The sequence below is a fragment of the Gymnoscopelus braueri genome, assembly GCF_963280865.1.
Source record: "Gymnoscopelus braueri genome assembly, chromosome: 2".
In the NCBI taxonomy this organism is placed as follows: domain Eukaryota; kingdom Metazoa; phylum Chordata; class Actinopteri; order Myctophiformes; family Myctophidae; genus Gymnoscopelus; species Gymnoscopelus braueri.
Window position 1 is genome coordinate 26,517,553 of NC_137604.1, and position 12,355 is coordinate 26,529,907.

The 12,355-nt window shown below is 44.6% G+C and overlaps 1 protein-coding gene across 1 annotated transcript in view; it reads left to right on the forward strand.

Annotated features, from left to right (window-relative positions):
- Positions 1-12,355, forward strand: part of ank2a (ankyrin 2a, neuronal) — a gene marked incomplete at both ends in the record, with an annotated part of 127,080 nt that overhangs the window by 72,154 nt on the left and 42,571 nt on the right. The window contains 2 exons of the mRNA XM_080441730.1: positions 1,118-1,328; positions 2,226-2,304. Coding sequence (XP_080297856.1) covers positions 1,118-1,328; positions 2,226-2,304 — 290 coding nt within the window. The remainder of the gene's footprint in view (positions 1-1,117; positions 1,329-2,225; positions 2,305-12,355) is intronic.

The following is a 12,355-nucleotide window of genomic DNA, read 5'->3' on the forward strand; positions in this document are numbered from 1 at the left end:
TAGACCACACTATAACACACTTATCTCCAAACAGTCATCTAATCATCTGTTTAGATAGATGCTACATTTGATGTCTATCTGCTATCCTAGTGACTCTGTAGCACATACTTGGAGGGACAGCGAGTGCATTTTCCGGCAGCGGCTGCTGCCGAGGCAGCTCCGCGGAGCTGCCGGTGGCGCCAGCTCTGGGAGTGTGCTGCGTTTGTGTAACGCAGTCCCCACCAATATTATTTACGATTCTGTGCCTATCGGTACATAACTCGGACGGCGTTTAGTCGAATAGCAGACCATCGGCCGGTCGTCGCGGGCACTCGCGCCTGGAGGCGCTCGGGCGCGACTCCTTGGCCTCAAGGTCTGCTGATTCGGCGTGCCTCCGTCATGGTCCAAAACTATACTTTATCGGCGGAAAAAATAAGTTGACTGCCGCTCCTCCACCGGCAGTTCCGCGACTGCCGCGGAAACTGCCGGTGGAGGAGCGGCAGTCGCGGAACTGCCGGTGGAGGAGCGGCAGTCAACTTCTTTTTCCGCGACTGCCGCTCCTCCACCGGCAGTTTCCGCGGCAGTTCCGCTGCTCCGCCGGCAGCTGCCGCTCCACCGCCGGCAGTCACTGCCGGGAGTTGCCGCTCCTCCACCGGCAGTTCCGTGGAAGTTCCGCGGCTGTTGCCGCTGCCGGAGAATGCACTCGCTCCTTCTATACTTGTCTTCTTAACACTCTATTTACTCCACCATCTACCCTATTGTAGGTCTAATAGGTTTCATGCCACTTGCTCTGGCCTTGCACTTTGTATATCGTTGCTGTTGGGTGGAAACCTTGTTATTTTGTACAAAACCATTTATTTATTATTTTAAAAACTATTTAAAATTGTGAAAATAGCCAATCTACGCCTCACATCATGAGGTGTTGTGAGCTTGTAGATGTTGTGCCAAAACTAGTGAAGTAGGATATTAATTTACAAATGAAAAACATAAAAAGTTTAAATATGGAGATAAGAGGTCTGCCCGACAGCAACTGCAGTATATAAAAAATGAGTAAATGCCTAAATTATAAATGTGTGTGTGTATGTCTGCATATGCACATGCGTATAAACATGTACACGATTGTGTTTCTTTATGTCAGTGTCAGTAGCACTATCTTCAGTACAAGAGGATGTAGACAGCCCTAGACTGGTGCGACAGGTGGAGTCAGACCGCAGACCGCCCCCAGCTGTCTCAGAAGAGGACCTGTCAGTTGCTTCTCTCCTGGACATGCCTTCCTGGGCAGAGGCTGTTGGACACACCCACTCTGACAGCATGCACGGTGACCTGCTGGAGGAATTAGAGATCCCACAGTACGTTTATGAAAAATTACTCTGAATATGCAAGTTGTCAGATTGTTGCCACAAGTTAACATAATAATAATGCATTTTATTTGTAAAGCACTGCAAATCACAAAGCGCTACAGGGTTTAAAAACAATGGCATGAAAAATAACAAAGGCAAGACAAAAACAAAAAAACATTTGTCAACAACATAAGACCCTAAAAAGTAGATTAAAAACGAATTAAGGCATATTTAAAAACTAAAACACAATACAATAAGCTAAAATATCACAACAGAGCTAGCGGTGGAGAAGCGGCAAACGAGCAGCGCCAGCGTCCTCTCCCGTCTCTCTCTCTCTCTCTCTCTCTTTCCTCTCTCTCTCTCTCTCTCTCTCTCTCTCTCTCTCTCTCTCTCTCTCTCTCTCTCTCTCTCTCTCTCTCTCACTCTCTCTCTCTCCTCTCTCCCGTCTGTGTCTGTCTAGTAGTGATGTGCGGGTCGGGTTTTTTCATGACCCGCCCCGCCCCAACCCGCGACGGAACGCGACCCGCCTCAACCCGCCCCGCGAACCCATATATAAATCTATGGCTCAACCCGCCCCGCGACCCGCGGTGGGAATATATATATATATTATATAGCGCTCTTTTAAGTACCCAAAGTCCCTTTACATGTCTACAGTAGCACAACATTGTCATGGGCTGAATAAACAAGCATGTTGGTCAAAATAGGGTTTTTTTTTTTTTTTTTCGTGGAGAGCGGCTGACCCGCTCACCCTCAGCCCGCATAATTTTCTCTGAAATCCTGACTCGACCTACCCGCGCCGCGGGTTGACCCGCGGGTCCCGCGGGTTACGGGTCGACCCGCTCATCACTACTGTCTAGCATTTCTGCCAAATCATATTTTATGACCCAGCCTGTTTTTATGTTTCAGTGAATTGAACCCTAACCCATGGACGTCAGAGGAGGCCATTACACGAGAATCTACAACTAATGACGACATTGATGAGCAAGTAAGTTTGTCTACTGGCTCCAAAGAAGCAGCTCTGTGGAAGCTAGGATCTAATGTAGATGACCCCCAGTACAGAGGGAAAGACAATCAACGTTACCCAAGTGTTGCAGGTGTCACCAGGCCAATGCAAGCTGATGCTGTGTACAAAGTCCAAGATGACTCCTGCCAAAGCCCACAGTTGGTGAGAGGTGATGAAGATGAGCAATGGCAATCACCCATAAGGATATCCGCACCTAAAGACATTGGTCTAAGCCAGTCTGAAATAGACCAAGCTGAGGCAGACTTCAATGAGCTTTGGGGTATTTTTAGAGATACACCACAAGTTGGTTCTTATGTCTCCACTGCATTGTCTACCTTTACTCCAAAAGCCAAGCCCAAGTCAGATAAAGCCACTGGCAGAGAAATTCCCCCTAGCACAAGCAAGTTTACATTTTCTGAGCAGTGCCCTATGGCTGAAGAAGACAGAGATGTGGATCAGAAAGGCAGGGTCTCTCAGAAACATATAGATGAGATCAGAGCCCACTTTTACAGAGTGCTTTATGGTCATGACAAGGCAAGTCTTAAATCCCTGGGCTCAGGTGATCAGGAAGATGACACAAAACTCCATGGGCACAGTGGTGCCCATCCAGAGAGTATGCCCTTCATTGACGAACCTGGAGAGGTTTCAAAATTACACGAAGTACACTCCACTGAGCCTACTATGATCACAGCTAAGTACAGCATGATGAAACAAACTATGGCAACTGGTGGATCAAGTCCGATGGCAATTGACTCAACTGAGAGGAACCTTAGTTTCTCTTCTGCTAGTCCAGATGGTGATAGTGTAATAGTCAGGGCAAAAACATCCTACAGGCCAAAGGCCATCACTTCCAACATTGCTATGCCTATCACCCAACTCACATCACAAGCACCTGGAAAAGAAATAGCATCTGAAAATGAGTATGACCCATTTATACCCATTTATGAGGGAGAAGAGATTAGACTGTCATCCCCTGAATCGGTGATGTCAATTAGTGATTATAGGGCAATGTCGCCTGACTCTCCTTTGAGGGAAAGGAGGGTTTTATCTATAGACTATGAAGATTCATTAGATGATGAGATGTATTTCTCAGATGGATGTCGATCGCCAGAGGTTGAATTAAATGTTTCTGAATATGAAGCAGCTCATCTAAAAGCTATAAACGAGTATGAAAAGCCGGTGTGTAATTGGGAAGACTCAGACAGTATGCTAGATTCAAATTCTCTTTCAGTGCTCTCTGATGAATTGCATTCTGATTCACCTGACTCCTATGAATCTATGAATGAGTACAGGTCACTGTCCCCTGATTCTCCAGTGCCCGAGTATAGTCCACCTCTACCAGAGTGTCCAATAATACTGGGAGAGTATAGATCATCCTCACCTGTGACTTCAGATATAGACTGTGGTGAGTTTTGGCTTGAAGATATGTCTCGTGATAGTAGACCATGTTCACCAGACTCAGTCATATCTATTGACCAATATGCATGTCTTTCCCCAGACTCCCCCATTCCACAGTATGGGCCATATACTCAATATTCAGTTTCTTTGACAACACGTAGGTATTTTTCTGCTGAGTCAGTCAATTTTCACCTGGACTACACTGATTTATGTCAAGAGGATTTGTTTCCACAAGAAAGACCAGATTCACCTGAATCTGTGTTCTCGGAAACTGAATGTAATGATTCAAATGATTCATTCGCTAACTCCATGGAATTTGTCAGTTCAGACAGTGACACCGAGATGGAGTGGGACTTTGTACAGTTTTCTTCTGTTTCAGAGTACCCGCTGTCCCCTGAATCAATATGTTCAGATGATGGAAAGCAAGATGATTTCTTCATCTACGCAAGGCCAGTTTCTCCAGAATCAGTTGCGTCTGTTGAGGAGGATAAGCCCCTTTCTCCTGACTCACCGGTTCCCCAATACCACAGTCTGTGTTGTGATTATTACTTACTTTTCTCAGGAAATAGGTCAGCTTCAACTGAGTCAGAAACTTCAGACTGGGAATATTCTGATATTTGTCTGGAAGGATTATTCCAAGAAGAAAGAGTAGATTCACCTGTTTCTCTCGCATCACTTGATGAATATAGACCCCTGTCTCCTGACTCTCCTGTCCCCCAATTTACATGTCTCTTGCTCCCGGATCAGTCTTCTATTTTGTCAGATAGATCAAATTCTCCAGATTCCCTGATGTCAGATGTAGAATATGCCGATTTAAGTCTAGACAAGCTGTATTATGAGAATAGAGCTGATTCACCAACCCCTGTTATGTTACAGATACCATCATATAGACCAGGATTCCCTGACTCTGAGAGAAACAAAAATAGTCATCCAGGTTCTCAGTTCATTTCAGGAGATTGTGACTACTATCTACATTCACATTCAAGTGTTGACTACACTGAGAATATCCATAAGGAACAATTTGCTTGGAACAAGCCAGATGCCCTTGAAACAGAGGTGTCAGAGAGGGACAGTGGATCTTCCACTCCAGAATCTGAGGCATCTCAATGCAGTTTTTCATTCTTTGAACTGTTAATTTCTGAAGCATCCAGAGCACAACTAAGGAGTCAGTATTGTGATTATTATTTACTATACTCAGGAGGAAAGCCAGGTGAGGAATCTTTGGAGCCTTTAAAATCCCATATTAGTCAAGTAGATTTAATGAGTAAAGAGAGTTTATGGAAAGACGAAAGTCAAAGAAATTTACCACCAGAATCATTGTCTACAGATATTGTTTCATCATTTCTCCAGGACTGGTTGGTAGATATTAGACAATCATCACCTGACTCTGTGATATCAACTGAGGATCCTGAATTGGCAATATCAGAATTCATAAATCTACATTGTGATTATTTTATTAAATATTCTGAAAGTAGACCAGTGTCTCCTCTGTCAAGAATAGAAAACTGTACTGTACACTCTGAAATGTCAGGTGAAAAGGAAAGAAAACCTGAGGTCAAACTTCCACCTGAGTCAGAAACCATGACTGATGAGAATAGACAAAATACACCTGTATCATCACGAGAATCCATAGCATCAGTTGACGGATACAGTCTTTCGCCATCAATTTGTGGCAAACTTACAAATCAATATTCTTATTACTATTTGCATTACTCTGGAAGTAGTCCATCATCACCACTCTCAATGATTTCAGACAATGAGAGTTCTAGATATTGTCAAGATAGACCTGGTCATGGTAAGAGACTAAACTCTTCTGAAACACGTGTTTCAGATGAGCACACAGTTGCTATACAGAGCAGGCTAAGACCTACATCAAAAGATAATCAGTCATCAGATGATTACTCAAATGTTAATTATACCAAGAAATACTCGGACTCTGATCAAATTAAAGATGTAACACTATCATCCGAACCAGTGGTATTTAACTTTGTTCACAGACCCAAATATGTTTTAAGGTTCATGGAATCAATCACTCAGAAGACACTGATATTAAATTTGGATGCTGAATCCAACAACAGTACAGAACAGAATGATTCACATATTCGACCAGGTTCCCCGAAATTATGTGAGTTTAAGCAGAGGTTTAGTAACAGGCCCTTGTCCTCAGAATCAATATCTTCAGATCTGGATCATTCACACCTGCACGACTGGTTGGCAGGACTTAGGCCATCCTCGCCAGAATCTGTAGCATCACTTGAACAGTCGCTACACCTGACAGTTGGTCAAGACAAGGATCAACATTGTAACTACTACTTAGAGTATTCTGAAAGTAGACCCGCATCAAAACATCCGATAGTGTCAGATATTGAGTACTCTGGTTATTGTCAAAAGGACTTGCTTGATGAAGATAGGCCAGACTCACCAGACTCATTCACATCACACGAGAAATCTCAGCAAATTAGCGAACCTCTAGCTGCACTGAGAATTCTGTCAGCAGTGAAACCTCTAAGCTATGCTGGTGTTTTGAAAGGTACAGCCCACTTGAAAGAGGAAGATCCCAGCGTTAAACAGGAAGCAGGTGAAATTAGACCTCTTTCCCCTGAATCATGGTCATCCCACGATGATTACAATCAGTCTTTCCTCGACTATTGGATGACTGAATTAAGACCTCAGTCCACTGACTCTGCACCATCTCTGGATGAATGTAGGCCCCTCTCTCCTGACTCTCCCATACCTCAGTTCAAATGGCAGGTTTATGTTGACTATTTTGGATATCTTGCAAATAGGTCGCCTTCACTGGTGTCAGACACATCAGATTGGGAAGATGCAGATATATGTCTTGAAGGCCAGTTTGAAAGAGCTAGACCAGATTCCCCAGAGTCACTTGTTGACTTTGAGCTTGAGTGGTTGTTTAGTAACAGGCCCTTGACACCAGAGTCAGTATTGTCAGATTTTGATTATTCACACCTGCAGGACTGGTTGGCAGGATTTAGGCCATCCTCGCCAGAATCTGTAGCATCACTAGAAGAGTGCAGCTTGTCTGCTCAGCAAACAGTGGGCCAAGTCAGCGATCAACATTGTAACTACTACTTACAGTATGCTGAAGGTAGACCCGAGTCACCTCTGTCTATGGTGTCTGACATTGAGTACTCTGGTTATTGTTTGGAGGACTTGTTTGATGAAAACAGGCCAGACTCACCAGACTCATTCACATCACACGAGAAAACTCAGCAAATTAGCGAACCTTTAGCTCTACTGAGAATTTTGTCAGCAGTTAAACCTCTGAGTTATGCAGATGTTTTGAAAGGTACAGCCCGCTTGAAAGAGGAAGATCCCAGCGTTAAACAGGAAGCAGGTGAAATTAGACCTCTTTCCCCTGAATCATGGTCATCCCACGATGATTACAATCAGTCTTTCCTCGACTATTGGATGACTGAATTAAGACCTCAGTCCACTGACTCTGCACCATCTCTGGATGAATATAGGCCCCTCTCTCCTGACTCTCCCATACCTCAGTTCAAATGGCAGGTTTATGTTGACTATTTTGGATATCTTGCAAATAGGTCGCCTTCACTGGTGTCAGACACATCAGATTGGGAAGATGCAGATATATGTCTTGAAGGCCTGTTTGAAGGAGCTAGACCAGATTCCCCAGAGTCACTTGTTGACTTTGAGCTTGAGTGGTTGTTTAGTAACAGGCCCTTGACACCAGAGTCAGTATTGTCAGATTTTGATTATTCACACCTGCAGGACTGGTTGGCAGGATTTAGGCCATCCTCGCCAGAATCTGTAGCATCACTAGAAGAGTGCCGCTTGTCTGCTCAGCAGACAGTGGGCCAAGTCAGCGATCAACATTGTAACTACTACTTACAGTATACTGAAGGTAGACCCGAGTCACCTCTGTCTATGGTGTCTGACATTGAGTACTCTGGTTATTGTTTGGAGGACTTGTTTGATGAAAACAGGCCAGACTCACCAGACTCATTCACATCACACAAGAAAACTCAGCAAATTAGCGAACCTTTAGCTGCACTGAGAATTCTGTCAGCAGTTAAACCTCTAAGTTATGCAGATGTTTTGAAAGGTACAGCCCGCTTGAAAGAGGAAGATCCCAGCGTTAAACAGGAAGCAGGTGAAATTAGACCTCTTTCCCCTGAATCATGGTCATCCCACGATGATTACAATCAGTCTTTCCTCGACTATTGGATGACTGAATTAAGACCTCAGTCCACTGACTCTGCACCATCTCTAGATGAATATAGGCCCCTCTCTCCTGACTCTCCCATACCTCAGTTCAAATGGCAGGTTTATGTTGACTATTTTGGATATCTTGCAAATAGGTCGCCTTCACTGGTGTCAGACACATCAGATTGGGAAGATGCAGATATATGTCTTGAAGGCCTGTTTGAAGGAGCTAGACCAGATTCCCCAGAGTCACTTGTTGACTTTGAGCTTGAGTGGTTGTTTAGTAACAGGCCCTTGACACCAGAGTCAGTATTGTCAGATTTTGATTATTCACACCTGCAGGACTGGTTGGCAGGATTTAGGCCATCCTCGCCAGAATCTGTAGCATCACTAGAAGAGTGCCGCTTGTCTGCTCAGCAGACAGTGGGCCAAGTCAGCGATCAACATTGTAACTACTACTTACAGTATACTGAAGGTAGACCCGAGTCACCTCTGTCTATGGTGTCTGACATTGAGTACTCTGGTTATTGTTTGGAGGACTTGTTTGATGAAAACAGGCCAGACTCACCAGACTCATTCACATCACACGAGAAAACTCAGCAAATTAGCGAACCTTTAGCTGCACTGAGAATTCTGTCAGCAGTTAAACCTCTGAGTTATGCAGATGTTTTGAAAGGTACAGCCCGCTTGAAAGAGGAAGATCCCAGCGTTAAACAGGAAGCAGGTGAAATTAGACCTCTTTCCCCTGAATCATGGTCATCCCACGATGATTACAATCAGTCTTTCCTCGACTATTGGATGACTGAATTAAGACCTCAGTCCACTGACTCCGCACCATCTCTGGATGAATATAGGCCCCTCTCTCCTGACTCTCCCATACCTCAGTTCAAATGGCAGGTTTATGTTGACTATTTTGGATATCTTGCAAATAGGTCGCCTTCACTGGTGTCAGACACATCAGATTGGGAAGATGCAGATATATGTCTTGAAGGCCTGTTTGAAGGAGCTAGACCAGATTCCCCAGAGTCACTTGTTGACTTTGAGCTTGAGTGGTTGTTTAGTAACAGGCCCTTGACACCAGAGTCAGTATTGTCAGATTTTGATTATTCACACCTGCAGGACTGGTTGGCAGGATTTAGGCCATCCTCGCCAGAATCTGTAGCATCACTAGAAGAGTGCCGCTTGTCTGCTCAGCAGACAGTGGGCCAAGTCAGCGATCAACATTGTAACTACTACTTACAGTATACTGAAGGTAGACCCGAGTCACCTCTGTCTATGGTGTCTGACATTGAGTACTCTGGTTATTGTTTGGAGGACTTGTTTGATGAAAACAGGCCAGACTCACCAGACTCATTCACATCACACGAGAAAACTCAGCAAATTAGCGAACCTTTAGCTGCACTGAGAATTCTGTCAGCAGTTAAACCTCTAAGTTATGCAGATGTTTTGAAAGGTACAGCCCGCTTGAAAGAGGAAGATCCCAGCGTTAAACAGGAAGCAGGTGAAATTAGACCTCTTTCCCCTGAATCATGGTCATCCCACGATGATTACAATCAGTCTTTCCTCGACTATTGGATGACTGAATTAAGACCTCAGTCCACTGACTCCGCACCATCTCTGGATGAATATAGGCCCCTCTCTCCTGACTCTCCCATACCTCAGTTCAATTGGCAGGTTTATGTTTATGATTTTGGATATCTAGCAAATAGGTCGCCTTCACTGGTGTCAGACACATCAGATTGGGAAGATGCAGATATATGTCTTGAAGGCCTGTTTGAGGGAGCTAGACCAGATTCTCCAGAATCCATTTTATCAGACATTGAACTGGAACAGCTGTTTCATGAGAGGCCCCTCTCCTCAGAGTCAATATCTTCAGATTTTGATTTTTCACACCTGCGGGACTGGTTAGCAGACTTTAGACCATCCTCCCAAGGGTCTGTGGCATCAGTTGAGGCATACAGCTCCTGGCGTCCTCTCCCGACCCTTGCTCAGCTCAGGCACCATCACTGTGATTATTATTTGCATTACCCTAGCAGCAGACCATCGTCCCCTCTATCAGTGATTTCAGACCTTGATTATTCTGGATATTGCGTAGAGGACCTGTTTTCTGACAAAAGACCAGATTCCCCAGAGTCACTTGTTGACTTTGAGCTTGAGTGGTTGTTTAGTAACAGGCCCTTGACACCAGAGTCAGTATTATCAGATTTTGATTATTCACACCTGCAGGACTGGTTGGCAGGATTTAGGCCATCCTCGCCAGAATCTGTAGCATCACTAGAAGAGTGCCGCTTGTCTGCTCGGCAGACAGTGTTCCAAGTCAGCGATCAACATTGTAACTACTACTTACAGTATACTGAAGGTAGACCCAAGTCACCTCTGTCTATGGTGTCTGACATTGAGTACTCTGGTTATTGTTTGGAGGACTTGTTTGATGAAAACAGGCCAGACTCACCAGACTCATTCACATCACACGAGAAAACTCAGCAAATTAGCGAACCTTTAGCTGCACTGAGAATTCTGTCAGCAGTTAAACCTCTGAGTTATGCAGATGTTTTGAAAGGTACAGCCCGCTTGAAAGAGGAAGATCCCAGCGTTAAACAGGAAGCAGGTGAAATTAGACCTCTTTCCCCTGAATCATGGTCATCCCACGATGATTACAATCAGTCTTTCCTCGACTATTGGATGACTGAATTAAGACCTCAGTCCACTGACTCCGCACCATCTCTGGATGAATATAGGCCCCTCTCTCCTGACTCTCCCATACCTCAGTTCAAATGGCAGGTTTATGTTGACTATTTTGGATATCTTGCAAATAGGTCGCCTTCACTGGTGTCAGACACATCAGATTGGGAAGATGCAGATATATGTCTTGAAGGCCTGTTTGAAGGAGCTAGACCAGATTCCCCAGAGTCACTTGTTGACTTTGAGCTTGAGTGGTTGTTTAGTAACAGGCCCTTGACACCAGAGTCAGTATTGTCAGATTTTGATTATTCACACCTGCAGGACTGGTTGGCAGGATTTAGGCCATCCTCGCCAGAATCTGTAGCATCACTAGAAGAGTGCCGCTTGTCTGCTCAGCAGACAGTGGGCCAAGTCAGCGATCAACATTGTAACTACTACTTACAGTATACTGAAGGTAGACCCGAGTCACCTCTGTCTATGGTGTCTGACATTGAGTACTCTGGTTATTGTTTGGAGGACTTGTTTGATGATAACAGGCCAGACTCACCAGACTCATTCACATCACACGAGAAAAGTCAGCAAATTAGCGAACCTTTAGCTGCACTGAGAATTTTGTCAGCAGTTAAACCTCTAAGTTATGCAGATGTTTTGAAAGGTACAGCCCGCTTGAAAGAGGAAGATCCCAGCGTTAAACAGGAAGCAGGTGAAATTAGACCTCTTTCCCCTGAATCATGGTCATCCCACGATGATTACAATCAGTCTTTCCTCGACTATTGGATGACTGAATTAAGACCTCAGTCCACTGACTCCGCACCATCTCTGGATGAATATAGGCCCCTCTCTCCTGACTCTCCCATACCTCAGTTCAAATGGCAGGTTTATGTTGACTATTTTGGATATCTTGCAAATAGGTCGCCTTCACTGGTGTCAGACACATCAGATTGGGAAGATGCAGATATATGTCTTGAAGGCCTGTTTGAAGGAGCTAGACCAGATTCCCCAGAGTCACTTGTTGACTTTGAGCTTGAGTGGTTGTTTAGTAACAGGCCCTTGACACCAGAGTCAGTATTGTCAGATTTTGATTATTCACACCTGCAGGACTGGTTGGCAGGATTTAGGCCATCCTCGCCAGAATCTGTAGCATCACTAGAAGAGTGCCGCTTGTCTGCTCAGCAGACAGTGGGCCAAGTCAGCGATCAACATTGTAACTACTACTTACAGTATACTGAAGGTAGACCCGAGTCACCTCTGTCTATGGTGTCTGACATTGAGTACTCTGGTTATTGTTTGGAGGACTTGTTTGATGATAACAGGCCAGACTCACCAGACTCATTCACATCACACGAGAAAAGTCAGCAAATTAGCGAACCTTTAGCTGCACTGAGAATTTTGTCAGCAGTTAAACCTCTAAGTTATGCAGATGTTTTGAAAGGTACAGCCCGCTTGAAAGAGGAAGATCCCAGCGTTAAACAGGAAGCAGGTGAAATTAGACCTCTTTCCCCTGAATCATGGTCATCCCACGATGATTACAATCAGTCTTTCCTCGACTATTGGATGACTGAATTAAGACCTCAGTCCACTGACTCCGCACCATCTCTGGATGAATATAGGCCCCTCTCTCCTGACTCTCCCATACCTCAGTTCAAATGGCAGGTTTATGTTGACTATTTTGGATATCTTGCAAATAGGTCGCCTTCACTGGTGTCAGACACATCAGATTGGGAAGATGCAGATATATGTCTTGAAGGCCTGTTTGAAGGAGCTAGAC